This window comes from Galeopterus variegatus, unplaced genomic scaffold (genome assembly GCF_000696425.1).
Source record: "Galeopterus variegatus unplaced genomic scaffold, G_variegatus-3.0.2 Scaffold343, whole genome shotgun sequence".
In the NCBI taxonomy this organism is placed as follows: Eukaryota; Metazoa; Chordata; class Mammalia; order Dermoptera; family Cynocephalidae; genus Galeopterus; species Galeopterus variegatus.
Genome location: NW_007726454.1, coordinates 158,552 through 181,439, shown reverse-complemented (window position 1 = coordinate 181,439; position 22,888 = coordinate 158,552). Strand labels below are relative to the sequence as shown.

Below are 22,888 nucleotides of genomic sequence, written 5' to 3'. Positions count from 1 at the left end.
CAAATTATCAGAATTACTTATTCACTTATTCAAGAGTAATTGAATGCCTGCTGTATATTACATTGTGCTAGGATGAGAAAGACAACCTCTGCCCTCAAAGATCTTTTAATTTCCTGGGAAATCACTTAAGTGCAAAAAATCACAATACAGAATGATAAGTAATATAATGGAATAATAATGGGATGCTGTAAAAGCATATGGAATTGGCACCTGGTTTAGTTAGAGATTTAGGGATTTCTTCCCATAGGAAGCTGGAGACCTGAAGGGGGAATAGGAGCTGACCAGAAAAGAGGAAAGTGACAACGAGTGCATTCTAGACAGAAGGAAAATTAAGCACAAGGCCTAGAGGTTAAGAAGTGTGATTGTTACCTTGGGGCATTAAGAAACCATTGAAAGAGCTTCAGATTCATTCTTTAGATCAGAATGGATTGGAGAAAGACAAGATTACAACAGAACAATCAGCAAATCAAGAAGAATTTAGAAGTGTTGGTGAAAATGACTGAAGTGCTGAGCCATGGGCCCTATACTAGGAATGACAGTGGACTTTAAAGAGGGCAAAAAGGGAGTAAATTAAGGACCTAACTTCAAAAATCCATAAAAATCAAAGAACCAGTGTAGCAGGAAGAACAGGGTGAGGGAGATAAAAGGTGAGATCAGAGGATGGAACGTATTTGAATTTAAGCTATGACAAGTGAGAATATTCTCAGTGATGACAAATCTGGAGTGCGCCTAACCTTAAGTGGAGATGAAGGAGTTCAAAGAAATTCGAGTGAGTGATTTGGGGGAGGAGTGTTCCATGTGGATGTTGAAATCACTCAGCGTAATATTAGAACTTGGAAGATAGACTGAGACTGTAAACCATATATCAAACACCATAATGAGTGAAGGAAAGTGACCCTCATTCATTAAGCCAGATAGTGTTGAAGCTAGATAGTGATTTAGGTGGATGGCATGAATCTCAGAGGAATAGAGATTTTATATAATGGTAAAAGAATTGAATACCTACTATATATCTAACTGTTAGGGAGGCATGAGAAAGTCAAACCCACCTCTCAATTTCCAACTATTTTGATTATTATATAATTGTAAGGGTGAGCAGACACTTAGGCCCTAACAATATAGTTGTTATATAATATGAGTAATGTATGATTCATTATACATTGACGTAAAAAGAAAAGAAATGTTCCAGACCTCTCAGACTTGTTGCATTTTACTCACAAGCTACGTGTTAGGTACTCAAATTGTAGAACTTACTATTAGTGAGTTGACATTTCTATTACTATCTTCGTCTTCTGTTTCAGCTTTCAGCAAATTATAAGGAGATACAGTTAACATAACCATATATAGATACACAAATAATTAGAGATGTTTTCTTCATTAATCATGACTCAAATAGTTGAGTAACTTGAGGCAATTCAGTTACCGTACTAAAATTTATTTTCATGCTATCCAAGTTAATAAAGATGTCTGAGCTTAACTTGAATAAGCTGGGGCATATTTTAAATGTAATCTAATACATGAAAATTTAAATTTTCCAGAACTAATCTAGACCAGCACTGTCCAATAGGACTTTCTTCAGTGATGGAAATATACTATATGTGCACTGACTGGCCTGGTAGCTACTAGCTAAATTAGCTATTGAGCACTTGAAATGTGGCTAGTGCAACTGAAGAACAGAATTTTTTAAAGTTTAATTAATTTCAATCTGAATAGCCACATGTGGCTAGTGGCAAACATATTAGTCAGTACAGAGCTTGACAGTCTAGCTATGCAATAGAAAAATAATTGTTACAAAAAAGATTGTAAATGTATATAAAACTCTCAAATCAAATCAATTTTGGTTCATTTATAAAAATAAAAGTAGAGAGACTTTCAGTTTGGGTAATGAGAGACTAGGTTATTCTAACAAATAAAAAAAAAGATTACTGAGTAATATTTTCAGAAAATCAGTTAAAAATGAGCAATGAGCTGACTTGTGAAGGAAATGCTGGAAGGTCAAATTCTGTGAGAAAGGGGAACACAAAACAGATAAGTAGAGCATCAGAGAACCTAAAGTACTTTTGTCCTGACAATATTCACAGGAAGAGAAGAGCTAAACTGCTCCTGTGTCTCTTTCTGAAGTACGAGGAAAGTTGTTCTCAGATCTCCTCCCCTGTTGCCTCAGCAAACTTTCTTTGTGTTCTGTTTCCTAGGAGGCCACATGCCCACCCTTACACCAGTAATTGGCAAAAGGAATGGGATTACCATAGTTGATTGAGACTAATCTTGATTTGCTCCTAAAATGGGACTAGGGTCACTTTTCCTGAGAAATAGATTCCTGAGCAAATAATCAGAGTTCTGTTAGCAAGAAAGCAGGGGGTAATAGATATTGGAAGCCAGGTGTGGGCCTCAGAGCTCTTTTAATTTCTGTCTCTACTAGTAAAAGAGTAGCCACAGAAGTAGTGGTAGTAGAAGGAGCTGCTGCTAGCATTTATTGAGCACTTACTATGTGTGAGACCTGTTATCGTAACCATAGTCTCTTCCTGTACTGAGACAAGTTCTTCCCGTTCTCCTCAGCAGTGAGTTGGCTTGAGTTTGGTTGGCAGTGAGTTTCCATTCCTTCAACATAAATCTGGAAAAACTATGATGATGTGAAGCTTTGGTATAATGTGTTCTGTTACAACATTGTTTTTGCAACACAAATTAGCTCATAATTGATTGAGTTATTTTGTGACACTAACTAATACAGCGACTGAAGTCAAACTACATCAACACAGCTGAACAGCAGAGGAAAATTGTACTGTACATGATGACTATTCATCCCACATTCTTCTTTTCACTCAGGTGGACCACATGCTCTGTCATGGAAGTCCTTATTGTGTGTTTCTGCCTATTCTTCATACACTGACGTATTGTCTCTATAACTCAGTACCCTCAACCCTTTCTTATTAACTTATTTCAACTTTTTTTTAAAGATAAAGTTTTATATTTACCCCAGTATTTCTTTGTTAGGAATTTACCACGTATTTAAACAGTTGTGATACGGGCACCGGCAGTACCACCATCCCAGCTGCCTGGACCCAACCGAGAGAGAAACAAGACCCCAGCCTCTGAACCCACACTATACCCCCTCCTCCCACAGGCGAGCAGGCAGACCGGCTGAGCAGGGAAGCCACTAATAAGCAGCAGTTCCCCACATTCACACGCACCAATCCTGCATAACTTGAAGACCCACCGAAGCTACAGGTGCCTGCACTGGCCGACAGCCAGCCTGGTGATAGCCCCACCTTCCCCTGCAGCCCTACACAGAACCATCGGGACCTGCTGCTGACAGCAGACCAGGCAGGGGCTTTGACTCTCCAAGGCAGGCCTCTAAAAGGTGCTGGGGTTGGCTATACCCTTTCAGGCTTGCACCAGGCTCAACAGCAGATCTGGTGGCTATCTGCAGAGCTGCCAGGCCCTGCGGCACCTGTGTACACCTACTCCCTGGCCAAATTGGCTATACCCTTTCAGGCTTGCACCAGGCTCAACAGCAGATATGGTGGCTATCTGCAGAGCTGCCAGGCCCTGCGGCACCTGTGTACACCTACTCCCTGGCCAACAGCAGTTTGGGTAGAAGCTTTCTCTCCCCACAGCACACTCTTGAGAGTGTGCATTCATGCAAATTTGCTCCAGGTTCAACAGCTGATCAAGCAGCCCTCTACAGTGCTGCCAGAACTTGCTGCACCAGTGTACACATGCTCACCAGCTGACAATGGATTGGGCAGGGCTTTGACCCTCCAAAGCAGGCCTCTGTAGAACTGCTAGGCCCACAGCCACAATAACCCTGCCTAGTGTTATCCACCTCAATAAGAAATTGCCAAGGAGCCCACTGCTTAGGCCACAGATGCACTCAAAGACAACTCCAAGATTGAATACTGTCAAAGAAGATGCATGAAAACTGCACTGCCACACTCATCCAGAACCAAACCTGAAATGCCTTTTCTGGCTGTCAATATTGAACATTTCTATAGGAAAGAGTTTCTCCTTTCAACAAAAATTCTCAACAAAGTACTAACAAACAGAATCTTACATTGGTAAGTTATGCACCATGATCAAGTGGGATTCATCCCAAGGATGCAAGAATGGTTCAACATACCCAAATAAATAAATGTGGTATACCACATCAAAATGAAAAACAAAAACCATATGATCATCTCAATAGATGCAGAAGAAGCTTTTGATGAAATTCTACATCCCTTCATAATAAAAACTCTCAACAACATAGGTATAGAAGTAAAGTATCTCAGTACAATAAAAGCCATATATGACAAACCCATAGCTAACCTCATCCTTAATGAGGAAAAGTTGAAAACTTTTCCTCTAAAAGCAGGAACAAGACAAAGATGCCCACTCTCACCACTCCTATTTACCATTGTACTAGAAGTTCTAGCCAGAGCAGTTAGGCAAGAGAAAGGAATAAACGGCATCCAAATTGGAGAAGAGGAAGTCAAATTGTCCCTCTTTGCAGTGACATGATCTTATATGTAGAAAAACCTAAAGACTCCACCAAGAAACTTTTAGAGCTGGTGAACAAATTCAGTAATGTTGCAAGATATAAAATTAATATACAGAAGTCAGTAGTGTTTCTATGCACCAACAACAAACTAGCAGAAAAAAAAATCAAGAAAGCAATCTCATTTACAATAGCTACCAAAAAAATAAAATACCTAGGAATAAATCTAACCAAGGGGGTGAAAGATCTCTAGAATGAAAGCTACAAAACCCTGACAAAAGAAATTAAAGAGTACATAAAAAACTGAAAAGACATTCCATGTTCATGGATTGGTAGAACTAATGTTGTGAAAATGTCCATACTACCAGAAGTGATCTACGGATTCAATGCAGTCTCTATCAAAATATCAGTGACATTCTTCACAGAAATAGAAAAAGCAATTGTAACATTCATATGGAAAACAAAGACCTCAAATAGTGAAAGCAATCCTGAGCAAAATAGTGCAGTGGGAGATTTCAAGTTATACTACAAAGTCTCAGTAACCAAAACAGCATGGTACTGGCATAAAAACAGACATTTGGACCAATGGAATGGAACAAAAATCCAGAAATACACCCACCTACTTACAGCCAACTGATCTTTGACAAAGGCACTAGAAACATAAATAAAAGGTGCTGGAAAAACTGGATATCCATGTGTAGAAGAATGAAACTAGACATCTGTCTCTCACCATAATCAAAAATCAGCTCAAGATGGATTAAATATTTAAATGTAAGACCTGAAACTATAAAACTTTTAGAAGAAAACACAAGGGGAAATGCTCCAGTACATAGAACTAGGCAAAGATTTTATGAATAAGACCTCAAAAGCATATGCAACAAAAGCAAAAATAAACAAATAGGATTTTATCAAACTAAAAAGCTTCTGCACCACAAAGGAAACAAACAGAGTGAAGAGACAACCTGCAGAATGGGAGAGATATTTGCAAACTATGTGTCTATGACAATGGGAATGTACAAGGAAGTATATCCAGAACATACAAGGAAATCAAGCAAAAGTAAAAAGCCAAATACCCCAATTAAAAAATGGGCAAGGGAGCTGAATAGACATTTCTTGGAAGAAGACATACAAATGGCCAACAGGGATATGAAAAAATGTTCAACATTATTAATCATCAGGGAAATGCAAATCAAAGCCACCTTGAGATATCATCTCACCCCATTTAGACTGGCTATATTCAAAAAGACACAACAAATGCTGGTGAGGATGAAGAGAAAGGAGAACCCTCATACAGTGTTGGTGGGATTATAAATTAGTATAGACATTATGGAAAACAGTGTGGAGGTTTCTCGAACAACTGCAGAGATAACTACCATATGAGCCACCAGTCCCACTCATTGATATATAACCAAAGTAATGGAAAGCATCATGTCAAAGGGATACCTGCACTCCCATGCTGATGGCAGCTCCATTCCAATAGCCAAGATATGGAACTGATCTAAATGTCCACTGACAGATGATTGGATAAAGAAAATGTGGTAAATATACACAATGGAATACTACTCAGCCATAAAAAAAAGAACGAAATTCTACTATTTGCAGCAACATGAATGAGTTTGGAGAAAATTATAAGTGAAATAAGCCAGGCACAGAAAGAGAAATACATGTTCTCACTCATATGTGGGAGCTAAAAAAGAGAACAAAACAAATAATAATAATATGTTGAACTGTTAAAAGGAGAGAGAAGAACTGTTGGTTACTAGAGGCAAGAAAGGGGAAGGGGTTAGGGGATAGTGAGAGGCTGGTTAAAGGATACAAAATTATAGCTAGATAGGAAAAGTAAGTCCTGTTGATGTACAGTCAACCCAGGAATCTATAATTAGTAATGATTTACTGCATGTTACCAAACGACTAATAGGGAGGAGTTCAAATGTGCACATCACAAAGAAATAATTAAGTTTTGCAATAATGAATATTCTTATTTCCTTGAATAAATCATCACACATTGTGTACATGTGTTGAAATATAACTCTGTACCCCATAAATATGTATGATAAATGTTTCATTAAAAATTTTAAAAAAATAAATATGAAGAAATAAAAAGATAAAATGATGGAACAGGATATACCATGCTAACACTAGTTCAAAGAAAGCTGTATAGACTATATCAATAAATGAGAAATTAGATTTAAGAGCAAATGTGATCTATCTATACAGTGGGATACTTCTAGACAATAAAAGGGAATAAACTATGGATACATGCCATGTGAATGAAACTCAAAATATTTAGCTGAGTGAAAAAAGCCATACAAAAACAGTATATAGTCTGCAATTTAATTTGTATAAAAAACACTAAAAAATGAAAACTAATCTGTGGTACAGAAAACATATCAATGGTTGCTTGGAGAGGGGGAGAGGGAGGAATGACAACAGAGCACAAGGAAACTACTATATGACTTAGCAGTCCAATTACTGGGTATATACACAAAAGAACAGAAAGCATCATGTCGAAGGGATACCTACACTCCCGTGTTTATCAGCTCTGTTCACAATAGCCAAGATATGGAACTGATGTAAATGCCCACTGACAGATGATTGGATAAAGAAAATGTGGTAAATATACACAATGGAATTCTACTCGCCATAAAAAGAACGAAATTCTGCTATTCGCAACAACATGGATGAGCTTGGAGAAAATTATGTTAAGTGAAATAGCCAGGCACAGAAGAGAAATTCTACGTGTTCTTACTCATATGTGGGAGCTAAAAAAGAGAAAAACAAACAATAATAATAAGTTGAACCTATTAAAAGGAGAGAGAAGAACTGTGGTTACTAGAGGCAGGAAAGGGGAGGGGGTTAGGGGATAGTGAGAGGCTGGTTAACGGACACAAAATTATAGCTAGACAGGAACAATAAGTACTACTGGTATACAGTCAACCCAGGAATCTACCAATGATTTACTGATTATCAAACGACTAGAAGAAAGGAGATCAAATGTTCACATCATAAAGAAATAATTAAGTTTTGCAATGATTAATACGCTAATTACCCTGAATAGAGAATCACACATTTTATACATATATTGAAATATAACTCTGAACCCCATAAATGTGTACAATCAGTATATTTCAATAAATTTAAAAAATTTGTGCTAGTATTTTCTTAGAAGTCGTACTGTTTTTGTTAGAGATCTGTCTTTGTGTTGTCTGCCTCTAACAGCTTTCCTATATCCCTGTTATTGTTAGCGTCCGGTTTTGTGGAAAGAGATTTTGCAGGAATGTATGTATCATATTAGATCATAAACTCCTAAATTTTAAAAATCTATTCTAAGAGCTTCTATTATATAGACTGTATTATAGGACAGGGAATTTAATTATAAATCATGAAGGGTGAGTTGATTGGAATTAAGATTGAGGGATGTAAGCAAGAATTCAGAATTTTCCAGTTAGGAAAAAATGGGTGTTAGTGTCTGTGTCCTTTAAATTAACTTTGGTACTTTTTCTAAATGTATAGTGGTTTAAATGTTCTTTTTTTCTGTAATGCCCAGGTGTCTGTTATTTGTGAGCTACCCTAATTTAAGGGATTCAAAAGAGTGTACTTTTATCATACCAGCCTCCTGACCTAGTGCATATTTTACATAATTTGATAGTATATGCATCATATTTAGTGACTTTGTAAATAGGATCTGAGAGAAAACTTTCTAACTAGTTAGAATCAATTTGATCGTCAAGAACTAGAAAACAATTTATAAGCATTTATGGCTTGGTCATATGTAATCCAAGAACTTTTCTTGAGACTTAGGCAGGGGGCAATACAAGGGATAAGTTCAAGCAATCCTGGAAGAATTTTCAAATCAGTGCCCAGAATGAGATAATGTTAGTTGGTCAAACAACAGGATCACCAGGGTTCTTTATTTAGTGTCATGAATCTTTGAGGCTTGCTTTGTGCTTTCTAATTTATTTCCAGAATGCACATTATAAAAGAAAATAGGAAATCTAGGTGATATTAAGTGAATTCATGTGTATTTGATAGACCCTACATGAATTTTTTTTAGGAGCTTTCATCCCATTCCACATAGCCTATCAGTTTCCTATATAATATAGCAGTCTTGGGCCTCTCATTTCTGTTATTAACTAGTTAGTACTATGGATTATTGCTTAGTTCTCATATTTTTACATATAATAATGATAACTCTGATAAGAGTGGTTAGCTTATAGCAGCACATGAAAATCACAACTAAAAAAACAGAATAAATTAGGAAATTATAGGAAAATGAAAATAATATGAAGCTGGAATAGAATCAGTACCTTAAGTGTACCACAGGTTTCTTCCACTTACTAAAGGTAGGTTACGTATTTTTCTCTGCGCTTCCTACTGACCTGAATAAAGATGCAAACATTATCAGTTCTAAGATTCATAATGTCTTGTAGATGTGGACAAAAGGAGGTATGTACACAAAGGAACACTGTACTATTTTGAAGCATTGATATTCCTCCTATGTGGAATTCTACGCTTGTGAATCAGATTGAAGCATAAAGGCTTTGGTTTAGGTTAGAGGAGAAATTAGGATCTAAAACCAAGGCCCCACCTTTCAACATAGACTAAATACTCTTAAAAGGCAGAAAACACAAAAACAAGATAGCCACATTTTCTCCCTAATGCTAATTTAATTCCTACCACAGACATTTGAAGGATATGGAAGTGGTAGGAAGAGAAAAGTTTTTCAGTATAAAGGCAACAGTATTCTCATTAACTTCCATCTTTCTTACCCCAGTTTCAAAGAAAGAGATTCACAGAGATAGAACAGGCCACTTATAAAGATGAAATCTTCAATCTTTAGAGATTTAAAAGCAGACTGGAAAAAGGTATCCAGCTATAAAATGTGCACATCCATTCTCAACAGCAACATAAGCAGCCTAGATGCCAAAAGTATTCATATGCTAGACTCTGAGGCCAATTATCTGCATCAGGATGTCTTGGAGGACATTTTGTTCCCTAACTTACCATTGGTCATCCTGGAAAGTCTTCAAAAGCAGCTCCACAAGGACCCTTTCTTTGACATGCACATGATGGTCTCCAGGACAGAATAGCAGGCAAAGATAATAGCTGTTAGCAAGAACAAACGAACATACTTTTCATCCTGAAGCTACTGAGAAGCCAGAAGCATTTATTAAAGATATATAGGAGAACGGGATGAAGTTTTATCTCACTATTAAACCAGGAACTACAATTGAGTAGTTGACATCATGAGTTAATCTAATAGACATGGCATTCTTGAACTTGGGTTTGGAGGACAGGATTTTATGGAAGTTGTAATGCTAGGGATTTATTGGTTGAGGACACAATTCTCCTCTTTAAGCACAGAGATAAATGCTTTATCAGGTCCTGACAGTTTTCATAAATGTGCAAAGGAAGGAACTATCATGAGTACCTAGTAGAACCGTTACAAATAGTAAGGACCCCACATCTGTGCACAAACTTCTGAAAAGTGTTTCCTCAGGAGCAGCTCAAAAATAGATTTTTAATTATTATGTGTACAGAATCTCCTTTTTATTGGCATAAAAGAATATTTACCACTAATCAGCATTTCTGTTTTTCTGAGCAGTTTTTCATTCTAATGACTTAAAATTGTCATGCAGGACATTCTAAGAGAGTAAAATTGCTGTACGTATTATAATTATTTTAAGTCACAGAATTTAAAGGTTAGTGTTGTGATTACTTTACTAGAAAACTTGATTTTTGGAAAACTAAATATATATCTATATTAATGTTATGGACCAAATTTTGTCAAAACTTAAAGAAGAAATACTAGCTACTGTGAAAAGGACTTTTCTACATTCCCCCAAAGAATTTCCTAGTGATTAGTTGTTTTCCAAAACCAAAATAATCTTTGTGTTTTTCTTATTCCATGTTATTTGTGACTTGTGTGTCTGCTTAATAATATGACTAGGATAGAACTTACAGTGAAGCTCCACTTTGGCTGGGATGGAAAGCCACATTCTTGCAACTGAAACATCTCATTTCCCTGCTTTACTTAATGCATCAAAGCTATAAAAAAATTTATATGGAATAAAAGGGTTTTTTAGGTTGTATTAGTTCATATCTGTTGCTTATAACAGAAATGCCTGAAACTGGGTAATTTATAAAGGAATGATATTTATTGCTTACAGTTTCAGACGCTGCAAAGTACAAAGTCCAGGGAACACAACTGGTGAGATCCTTGGTGGTGGATAGTGACTCTTCACAGCAAAGCAGGGTGTCATATGGGGACAGAGGAAACAGAGAGAGCTGACCTCCTTGCTGGCTATCTTTTTAAAGCCCTCAGAACTATACTGATGACCACTGTACCATCAATTTATTAATCCATTTTCTAGGGCATGGTCCTCACAATCTGATCACCTCTTCAAGGACCCACCTTTCAATTAATACAATAGGACTTCCCACCCTCTTAACACTGTCACAATGGAGGTTTAGTTTCTAATACATGGACTTTGGGAGACACAATTCAGTCCACAGCATTCCACCCTTGGCCTCCAAAGTTCATGTCCTTCTTACAAGTAAATATATTCTTTCCATCCCCAAAGTCTTAACTTGTTTCAAATCTAAAGTCCAAAGTCTCAAGATCCCATCTGTGAAATCAGAACAAGTTATCTACTTCCAAGATACAATGGTGGAACAAGCATAGGGTACATATTCCCATTCAAAAAGGGAGAAATAGGCCAAAAGAATGGGGTAATATGTCCTAAGCAAGTCCAAAATCCAGCAGGGCAGGCATCAAAGCTCAAAGCTGGTGAATTATCTTGACTCCATGTTTGGCAATACCTGGTGTGGAGATTAGGTCTGGTGTGGGGGTTGGGTCCCCAAGTCCTTCAGCAGCTTTGCTCTTATGGCTTTCCTGGTCTCAGTCCAAGCTTCAGCTCTCCCAGGTTGGCATTGTACACTGGTTGCTCCTCAGTTCTGGGGTCTCTGTGGCAGTTCTGCTCTCATGGCTCCACCAGACATGGCCTTGATGGGGATTCTCTGCTGCAACACGGACCCCACATTTCTGCTTGGGATTGCTTTAGTGAAAGCCCTATGTGGTGACTCTGCCCCTGCAACAGATCTCTTCCTGGGTCCCCAGGCTTTTCTATACATCCTTTGAAATCAGGGTGCAGGCTGCCACACCTCCAGTGCTCTTGCATTCTGCCAGCATACAGACTTAATATCAAATGGACACCACCAAGGTGTCCAGAGCTATGCACAAACCACACTTGGGGCTGCTTACACTCTCCAGAGCTGTGGCACAAACCACACTTGGGGCTGCTTGACTCAAGGCTGCTTCAGCTGGAATGGCAGAGAGGCAGGGAGCAGTGTCCCAAGGTGGCATAGAGTGGTGGAATGTAGGGTCGGAGTTGCAGCAGAAAAACCCCACCCCTGGTGCCAATTTTCTGTATTAGTCTGTTTTTGTTGCTTATAACAGAAATACCTGAAACTGGGTAATTTTCAAAGAAACAATATTTATTGCTTACAGTTTCAGAGGCTGGGAAGTACAAAGTCCAGGGAACACAACCAGTGAGAGCTTTGTTGGTGGGTAGTGACTCTTTGTAGCAAGGCAGGATGTCACATGGGGATGGCAGAAGCAGAGAGAGCTAAACTCCTCACTGGCTCTTTTTAAAGCCCTCAGAACCATGCCCATGACCATTAATCCCACCCTCTTAACACTTACAGTGGTGGTTATGTTTCTAATACATGGACTTTGGGGGACACAATTCAATCCACAGCACAGGTCATTTGTGATCTTTTCTAAAAGTTAAATATAGATTGTGTAGTACTTGAGTGTGTTCTTAGTCAGCTTTGCTAGAAGGGCATGTTACTTAGCAATGATTTTCTTTTTCAATCCATTGCTTAAGATCATTAAGTAATATTATTACCTTGATTGTGATAGACAGGAAATTATAGCCTATATCTATAGATAGGATTGTGGTGAAGAAAGCATACCCTTGGGAGTTAAATTGACTTGAGTTTGAATCCTTACTGTGACACTTGTTGCTGTTTGACCTTGGCAAGTCACCTAACCTCACTAAACTTGTTGACTCCTCTATAAGTAGACTGTAATCACATCAAACCTGCAGGGTTGTTTGAGAATTAAAAGAAGTAATGCATATAAAACATCCAATGCTATTTCTAGTACTTAATTGGTACTCAATATAGTGTTACCAGGTACTTTCATAAATAACCTCATTAAATCCTAAATCACTTTTATGAAGAGGAAGGAGAAATATTTTTAAAGGAGAAAACTAAACTCAGTAACAGGCTAGTACCATGGAAAGGATCTGTAAGGCACAGAATTTCTGATTACTGACCTGGTGCTCTTATAACAGATGGAGCCCTTGGGAGGTGGGTGTGACAAGATAATCTTCTCTGAAAGAGTTTGATCACCTTTGACATTGTCTTACTTCCAGTCTAACTTACCTTGCAGAACCAGGTAGCTAAGAACATTCTGATACTACAGATCTTGCCCCCAGGGAGAGGTGTGGGGTAAGTGATGACAAGGTACAGAGTTGATTCATTAACTAAGCATTATAACCATGTCCCAAATTATAATTGGAAAACAAATATGTGTAAACCACTTTACTCTTATAAATATACTTAATGTATATATGCCAAAAAATAACAGGAGCAGTATCTGTAATCTTTCTTAGGTTAACATGAATTTTATGGTATTTATTATGTTTTAAGAAATAAGGATTAGCTTTTAAGCACAGAATAGAGCTTGTTTATTTTGTTCTTAAAAGAGAGACTTTTTTAAAAATTACAAACTAATTTTAAAAATTGCAAAGTAAAAGTTTGTTTTTTAACATTTTTATAGGCTTTGGAGAAAGAGTTATGCTATGGATAGATGGCATTTTAATTAAATTCAGGCTGTACAAGGCATATAGAAGTAACTTTTATTTTAAAAACTTGCATAGAAGATTAAAGTTATTAAACATGACAGCTAGATTCAAATTTGTCTGGACAATGTGGGTTATTAGGCTCTTGTTTTATTCTAAAAGTAAATGTATAGTGAAACTACCAAAAGTCAGAAACTATTTGAAGAAATAAGATGAGAAAGTTGAATCAAAACGGGGATTGAGATGATTTACTACATGCATTGAACACTAAATTTAACTTTGGAAACACCCATAGTATGAATTATTTGAATTAGACAAATAGTATCTGATAGCTAGGAAATCAGGAATTTTGTTTGCAACCTGTAAAAGGGATATAGAAGCAAGGCTTTTGTTAGCACATGTAGTATTTCTGTGTAATTTAGAAAAAGTTGCCCATCTGGGTGAACAAACAAAAATGTCTCCCTTCTTCACAGTCCCTTGTCAAGTGCATAACTTGCTTAGCAGAACATGGGTTGGATTTCAAACTCCCTCAACTAACAGGGTAAGAATGGTTGCTTTCCTGGAGAGAAAAAAGAAAATTAAATTTTGGGAGTTTTGAAGGCTGCTCTACTGTAATAGGGAAAAAGTAAAAGTGCATTTGTTGTGAAAGCAGAAAGGAAGAAGTGGAGAAAGGAAATAAAAGAACAGAATGCCAGTTTTACTCATTTTGCAATTTTCCCTGAGGCCATAGAATTGTGTCTTCCCAGCCTGTCTACTCCTTTAGGATGAGGAGAGGAAAGGGAATGGGGAAAAGGAATTTTTGTTCTTGGCCTGCTTCTCATTCTTTATTGCCCATAAGATATAATACAGTATCTTCAAAATTTTCCTCATTTCCAGGAGATTTGGGGATGTATTTCTCTTGAAAGTAAGGAAGGGCATTTGGGATCTACTTTGCAAAAGGAAGAAAGAGTACGAAATTATTTGGGGACTTGCCAAGTTCACCCTATTATGTGGGACAAAATCAGGATTAGAACCCCAGTAATAGAAATGCCACTGGAAAGTTTTGTCAGCTTCTATAACAACTTTTATGTCTCAATTAATTATTCTTTTTTTCTTGTTTTTAGATTTATCTACCAATAAAAAGTATTAAGTTTAGCTAAAAAGAGATGCTTCTAAACTATCAGGATAATTGGAAGCACAAGGTAGTTTGTAGAATGTGTTAATTTACACAGATCTCTGAAAAAAGTGGTGACAAAGATGCTAATGTTAATTTTATTATTTCTTTGAAAATACTAAGAAGATCAAAAGATGCTGAGACCCGAATCTTTGCTCTCTGGATTTATGTGGGACCCTGCTGGTTGGTCCTTTAGGAGAGGATGCTTGATTAGTGTTAGCACTAGGAGGCTGAAAATCTGTCAGGCTTTACCTAAAAAAACCATCTGTTGCTTATGCCAATTGTTTTCTGTTACAGTTTCAGCATAATGTCAGTATTTATTATCCTTAAGTAATTTAAATAACATTAGTCCTTAAACTCTCCACTATTCCTAAACAAAACAAAAATGTATTTTACATGATCTTTTCTTAAAAAATTACTTTCCTTTGATCTTTCTCTGTCTTTTGAATGAATTATATAATTCCTACTGAGCCTATTTCTAATCAACACAAATTTAGAGTATTTACTGACAGAAATATTGAAATCAGGAGAACAGAACTCTAGCCGATATATTCCAGAAACAGAAAGACATGAGATCAAGTCCTCAAGTCTACCTCAGTTCCCTTAAGACCTTCCATTCTCTATGCTATTCTGTGAGCACCCAAAACATACTCCCATCCCAGAGTCTTTGCATTTACTGTTTCCTGGAGCACTCCTTACACATAAATGTACTAAGTCATTACTTCAGTTTCTTTTAACTCTCTGCTTGAATGCCACTTTATCAGAGAGAATTTCTCTGCCCATATAACTTAAGACAGCATTCCTCCTACCTATCAGTCTCCTTACCCTGCTTTGTTTTTCTTCTTTCTCATCTCCAACTAGGGTAAACTCAATCAAAGCAGGGACCTAATCTGTACCCTAGAGTCTAGATTATATCTGACACATATTAAGCATTTTATAAATACATACAGAATGAGAGAAAGATACCTAAGATCTAAGGCCAGTTCTTGGTGACTTGTTTTAAAAGGATTAATGATGAGTTATGATGTACTAAAAAGAAAGCCACCAAGGTCTAGATACCTTTTCATTTAGGGATTAGATATGTTCAGTGTGGATTTAGAAGGAAGGAGAAAGACCACTGGGTGATAGGAAGGCAGGTTTGGGCTGAAAGTAAGAATAATTGCAGCTATCTAAAAAGTATTTGATCTATCTTTCTGTAGATGTTTATACAGATTGTATGACCACTTTGGGGATAATTGTAGAGGAAATCCAAGCATCTTGTGCAAATTAGATTATATCGCCTCTAACATCAGTTCTTAAAAGGTATGATTCTGTATTGACTCAAAAATTAATAATTGAGTTTGGTTCTTCTGAAAAATGCTACCAGACAGATATATCTATAACTTTAACACCTAAACCAGGGGTTGGCAAATTGCATCTCCCAGGCCAAATCTGACCTATCGCTTCTTTTTGTAAATATTTTTATTGGAACACAGCCATGACTGTTTATTTACATATCGTCTATGGCTAATTTCACTCTATCATGCACAGTTGAGTAGTCATTATAGAGACTGACTACATGGCCCACAAAGCCTAAAATATTTACTATGTGGCCCTTTACAGAAAAAGTTTGCCAACTTCTGCTCTAAACCAATATATTGCAAAAAATAACACGTGGAAATCTATCTCTATTCAGTTTCCCGAGTTCTTCACTGTTATTATTATTAATAATAACTGTTGTATCAATAAAGATCTAACCATGATAATATAAACCACTCTGAATATTTAAATAGAGGGAATTTAATGCAGGGAATTGGCTACACGGATGATGGAAGAAGCTGACAAACCCATAGATCAGCATCAGCAGGAAGATGCCACCACTTGTACAAGGAGGACACAGGAAGGAGGTAGTTTTGCCAAAGTCCAGAGGCTGGAATCACATCACAGAAGCTGGAACCATAGGGTGGGAAGTCAGGGAGGATAGATCTGTTGCCTAAAGTTGGAGCCACAAAAAAGATTCTGCTTTTGCCTGAATGCTTCCTGAGGCACAAAGAAAATGAGAAAAAATTCCTGGCTTCTCCAACTAGTGCCTTCCATTGGTTAAACTTGACTGTAGGTCAGCTGACACAGAAGCCTGGGAAATGAAGCTCGCAAGGTTTGTTCCCCTAAAACATAGAGCAGAGCAGAAGGGTGAGAAATGAGTCTAAGGATGCCTATACCCAAGACCAGCTCTGCTGCTAATAGTTATTAAGTACTACCATATGCCAGGTACAGAGCTAAACAGTCTATATGAATCCTCACCAATGAGATAAATACTAGTATTATTGCTAGTTAATAGATGAGGCTTGGACAATTAAGTAAATTGATCAAGGCCATGAATTAAATAAATGACCAAGTTAGAATTGAATCCAGGTCTCCCTTACTCCAAAACTCTTGTTTTTAGCCCTCTCATTTTACAAAAGAGAAAAAAGTAGTTTGGGGAAGATAAACTTGCAGTTGGTTAATTACAGTGCTTGGTCTAGAACTCAGTTTACTCCTTGTAGGTTTTTGTATATCTCACCAAAGTTAAAACCTTATTGTAGCATTTAGAGAGTGTCCAGAGGAGGCTCCCACTCAGATGATGGAGGTGTCCAAGTGCCCAGACACTTAACAAGAAAACTTTCTGTACCCCAGTTTACTTTTTTGTTAAATAGGATTATTAATTATAACTACCTCATAAAAGTGTTGAGAGGGACTAAATAGATAATACATCTAAAGATCTCTGAATGGTGCCACAAAGTAGGTACCTAGTCAATACTAGCTAGCTCTTGTAATTGTTAATATTTTTATTATGCTGACCTTAGGTGTGTTTATTACAGGAAAAGAATAGATCAGAAATTTTATGAAGTGTTATCCGAGTGCTTCGTTAAACAGTAACATTTTATTAGACCTTTTACTTCTATTTAGGAGAATCACTACAAGATACTAAAAATAGCATTTTTGTTTTTAAGTGAATGGCCCTCGTGATGCCTTAGTTTGTTAATTTAGGGCTCTTTTATGTACCAGTGCTTATATATGAAATGTCATTCCCTCTTATGCTTCTGTACAGTTCCTTTTTTTCATCTAGGATGGCCTTTTTCCATCCATTCTCAACATATGACCTTTTCCTTCCTTTTCCTGTGGCTTTACTTGGCTTCATTCTTAATAGTTCCCCACTCCCTCCAAGTCCCTTTTCTTTCTTAACTAGCTCAGTTCCTATACTACTTTGGTATATGCTCAAGATTTTCTTTCTCAAGCAATATTTTCCTAACTAATCACATAACACATTGATCTTTCATCTATTACAGCACCTAAAGATAACCCATAACATGCTGACATGTACTTGTTATATTGCCTGAAATAGTTCTGTAGTTTTTCCATTTGTACCTTGTGTCTCCATCTGGATTGAAAACCATGCTTAGATAAACTTTTAGGTGGTTGGTACTTTACAAATACTTAAGTTATTTTGTGAAAACTTGTAGCAAGAGTTCAAATTACTTGTATTTCTTGAAATTGATAATATTTGCTTTAAAAAGTAGTCTTGCTGCATGGCAAAGCCACTGACAAGTTTATTCTTTATGTGGAATTCCATGAAAATAGCTAGAAAAGGAAAACATTCCTTTAATCCAAAACATCCCAAAGATCCAAAGATTAGAAGACCATTAAACAGAAGACCCTGGAAGCATATCCTTCCAGCATCATACACTAGGTAGCCCCTGGTAAATAGTTTTGTTTTTGTTTTTTAAGGCAAGTAAAATGGGTAATTTGACAAGAAGAATAATTAGGTTTGTAAGCGGAGTGTCATATTTTAATGTGCTGAAAATATTTTAAAATGCAGGGCTCATAACAGAGAGTAGACCTGCTGGCATTGTTTTCCGAATCTGAGGCTTTGGACTTGATATTGTAAAAAGTTGAACCATAGTATATAAGAAGTAATGATGACCATGCAAATATTTGCACATTGTGGTCTGTTATTATTGCACATGCTTCAAAGGAACTATTTACTGTACTGACCTCAAAAAACTGTACAGAACAAATATAGAGGTCCAAGAGACAGTAGGAAAAAAGTCCTCAAAATGATCTCTGAGAATGCCTGTAACCATACCTGTCACTTATTCACAATCAAGAATTTTATCTATTGACATATTCTGTTCTTCCATATTTAAGGGGAATGTTTTCTCGGTGTTTCAAAATCATTAACTTTAGTTTTTAAGTGCTACAGTTGCAGAACTCTAAAAGATAAGTCAAATTAAGTCATAATGCTCAAACACTGTAAGATCTTATAATTCTTTGTGAACTTAAAGGTTCAGTTTAGCATGACCTTATGGTATTTGAAACCTGGACCTAGCTAGATTGGCAAGATTTTTCTCTTAAAAAAAATTCAGGTAGAAGTAGCATTCCAAACTTTTAAAAACAAATAATCTTCTATTCACCTTCTCAACATCCTACCTTACCCCCCAAACAGAAGTACATGTTTTGCCAATTTAGTATTTTATTTTCTGTGATATTAATAGATTAAATATAAATCTAATAAGTTCAAATTTCTTGAATTTGAATGTGTTTAGACTTGAGACCTAGCATTTTGCCCAGTTTATTTTACATTTAAAATATGGTTTTTGTCAGAGCTTGACAGTGAACAGCAATGGTAGAAGGGCTGCAAACCACGATTAATAGTGCTGTCGTGTTACAAACCTGCCCCTTGAATCCTTAAAATAAAGATCTAGGAGTAGCTATGGCAACCGAACCTCAAATACTGTTATTTTTGTGTTTTAGGATTTTGTGTTTTAGTTTCTTCACCTATTTTATTATGTGTGTTTACATGGAGATACCTAATGGATTGATTACAAAACATACTGTGACATGTATCTGAGTGTAAAGTTATATATCTAAGTCTAGCACTTAACTTTGTGTGAATTACTTCAGTTATTTATTCTATAGCCAAGATTGCAATTCAGACACTTCAATCTGAATACCGATTGTAAAATGGTAAAGCAAATGCCAAAAGTACAGCTAGAGAGTTAGGTAGTGAGCTAATATGATGGAGTTCAGGCAATTTTAATTTTAGGGACATTGTCTCCTGGTTTTGTTATTTTCCAACAATTGTACCATTTATTATTTTATTTTAGCCATGCCCTTTGGGTTCCCGAGATTTTCGAGAGAAACAGTGTGCAGACTTTGACAAAATGCCTTTCCGAGGAAAGTATTATAGCTGGAAACCCTATACTGGAGGTAATGTATAACCTGGCAGAGCATTCATGCTTGAGAGCTTTGCAAATATAAAAGTATATAAACGCATATGAGCACACACATGCATTCATGTACATACTAGTTAAAAATAGTGTTTGCAAATCAAAGCAGGAAAATGTTTATAAAGGTCTCATGTTTTAGTTACCCTGTAATAAAGTTTAGTTAGTACAGATTATCAGCAATTTTTTTAAAAAACCTAATTCTATTTAATAAGATACAAAATTTCTAGGAAGGATGTCTGTGCATCAAAACCATATAATAGTTTTGAGTTCTGTTTGCGACTTCCTTGAGGTAAATGTAAATTATATTATAATCTTTAAATATTTGCGTTTACTACCCTAAAAGCAAAGCAAATAATAATAATAAAGATCAACTCAAAAAAGACCAGGAAAGTCTGTGGTTTTTCTTAGTCAAAGGCCAAGGATCTTTCCACAGATGATGATTATTCTTTTTCAGAGTTAGAAAACATTTTTGCTCTTTAATTTGGACATGTATCAAGCACTAATTGTTCAGTAAGCAGAAGAAGTTCTTTTACACTCCAAAAATACAAACTAAATTTTGGTGAAATTTTCTGTTGGAAAATTTGAATGCACTTTTAAGAAACTTCCAATAAAATTCATGGAAATTTAGAGCAGTTTTATTGATAAGAATCTTTTAAAAAGTAGTAAATATAAATAGTTTATCAGTTCAGAAATAAATTATTTTATTTATTATTTATTATTTCTGTGTTCAGTACAGTAATATGTGTTATTTAACTAAGTCTTAAAAATAATATTACAAGTCATATAGAAGCTCTACAGCATATAAACATTGAAAGCAGGAGAAAACATGGCCTAAGGCTAGAGTTTGTAAACTGGCAGTTCAAGGACCACTTTTACCTACATACTTATTTTAGTCTCCGTAGTATTCTTGAAAACTTTGAATGAGTTGTCAACATTTAAAAGCCAGAAGACTTTACTTTGAAAAAACTCTAGATTTTCATCTCTTGAGAAAACAGAATGTTTAACAATATTGGGCCATCATCTTGCATGACAACATCCAACTGTAACAGTGATCTCCTTTAGTAGAGTGTGCTCTCTCTTATTTATCATTGACTCTACACTCAGTCTGCTTCCCTTTTTTATTTATCTTCACCCTGCAGAAACCTGGTTTCTAAGAACTACACCAATATGTAGGCATGTAATTTCTTCTGCTTTATTTTCTTTATTAGTTTTCTTTATTTTGAAGAGAAATTTTATCAGCATAATTGAATAAGGCCAAAGTGTTTTAAACTTGATGACATAAATGTTAAAAAGATTTTTTTGAGTCATAATTTCAATCAATAATTACATATTTATAAATAATAGCTTTTTCATGTACCGTTTTTAATACAATAAATCCACATTTATTGTTTTTTTAAAGTTATGATGCATTCTGTTTTTTAAATTTCTGTTATGCCTATTTTTCACTTCAACCTTAAAAAATACAAATTGAAATGACAAAATGAAAATGCTCAAGTAATTATATACATGTATTCACAAAATAAAATTAGACATTGTTTTAATTAATCAAGTTTAATACTTTATTTCACATTTCTTTATTAATCTCATAATAATTATTCAAATTTAATGCTACAATTAATTTTATTTTGGAATGGCTAATCTCATAAGAATTTATCTCCGTGCTAAAGCCAAGCTCATGGGATGTGATATGTTAAGGCAGGTAGAAATTTAATTTTATTTTACAACTACCATATTCCTGCTTGATGTAGTAGAGTATCAGCTTCAGTACCATATGTAGCAGAAATTACAGTTATATAAGGTTATTGTTTCAAGCATCCTTCAACTTTATTTCCTTAGTTTTTTTAAATAGTTTTTTCTTTCATCCGTTTTTTAAACACTGTTACCTACACTGTGGTCCCTTTTGACCAAAAATATATTGTAAATATATAATGGAAATAACTGAAAATTTTAAACCTTAAAACTGCTCAGCAGGTCCTCCTTTAAATTGCACAAGCAATAAAAATAAACGTGAAATTTTGAAAAAGGAGGAAAGGAACTTACATATCTAGGTGTATGGTCAGGGAATGATGTCTATGTGAATTATAGATTTGCCGTGTATAATACTGAATCACTGTTCATTAGGAGAACCACTCCATTTATTTCTCTTCTATTGTATCTGTCCAGGTGGGGTAAAACCTTGTGCATTAAACTGCTTGGCTGAAGGTTACAATTTCTACACTGAACGTGCTCCTGCAGTGATTGATGGGACCCAGTGCAATGCGGATTCACTGGATATCTGTATCAATGGAGAATGCAAGGTTGTTCAGATTTTACTCCTTTTGTTGAGGTTTTTGAGACTTTTGTCTTTTTCTCAGATAGGAGCTCCTAATTAATATTATATTCAGTTTTGTAAAAAAGAGAGCTACATTTTAGAGAAAGTCAATTTTCAAAAGGATGACAATATATTTAGTTAAAGGTAGAATGACCCACTCATATTCAAGCACCATGCAAATTTGATTTATTCTGGTATTCTAGTTATGTTTATAGTGATTATCAGGGGTATGAGAATATTTTGGACTTTAATTTCCATTATTTTTCGGTTATGTTTACAAACAAAATGATAGGAAAGAGGAAACAAGGATTCAGCTTTTAATCATATGGCTACTCTATGTCCTCGTTAGAAGATTATTTGATATATTTCATAGCACACTTTTATCTCAAAGTGTGAAACAGCTGTGCTCCTCCTACATTATCTTCTTTTGAAGCACTCATAATGGTTTTCATGAAGACTTAGTCTTTTTCTCATTAAAATGTTCACTTTAGGGAATTAGCATACTTGAGAATTGTAAGAGCAAATCCATGATATTTTCCTACACCTGCGTATGAATCTTATCATAATTAGGAAAACCACAAAAACCACTGTTCTCATAACTTTTTTGTTTGTTTGGTTTTGTTTTGCTTTAAAGAGAGACATAAAACTAAGTGCCACAAACTGAAAAAGAAGAGGTTAAAGCACTATTTTAATTAGTCTGATAATATCTTGGGAAAGTTTCTATCCTTTTGGTTACTTGCCTTTAAATGTATCTGATGTTCCAGTAGGTGTGTTTGTGTGTTTTTATGGGGGGGGGGGGGGGGGGGGGTTTTTTTTTTTCTTTGAAGAAAAAGT

At 35.8% G+C, this 22,888-nt stretch overlaps 1 protein-coding gene across 1 annotated transcript in view; it reads left to right on the top strand.

Moving 5' to 3' along the window:
* ADAMTS6 (ADAM metallopeptidase with thrombospondin type 1 motif, 6) overlaps positions 1 to 22,888 on the top strand; it is a 292,310-nt gene that overhangs the window by 187,618 nt on the left and 81,804 nt on the right. Inside the window, exons 15-16 of the mRNA XM_008567759.1 lie at positions 19,621 to 19,723; positions 21,907 to 22,040. Of these exons, the coding sequence (XP_008565981.1) occupies positions 19,621 to 19,723; positions 21,907 to 22,040 (237 nt within the window). The remainder of the gene's footprint in view (positions 1 to 19,620; positions 19,724 to 21,906; positions 22,041 to 22,888) is intronic.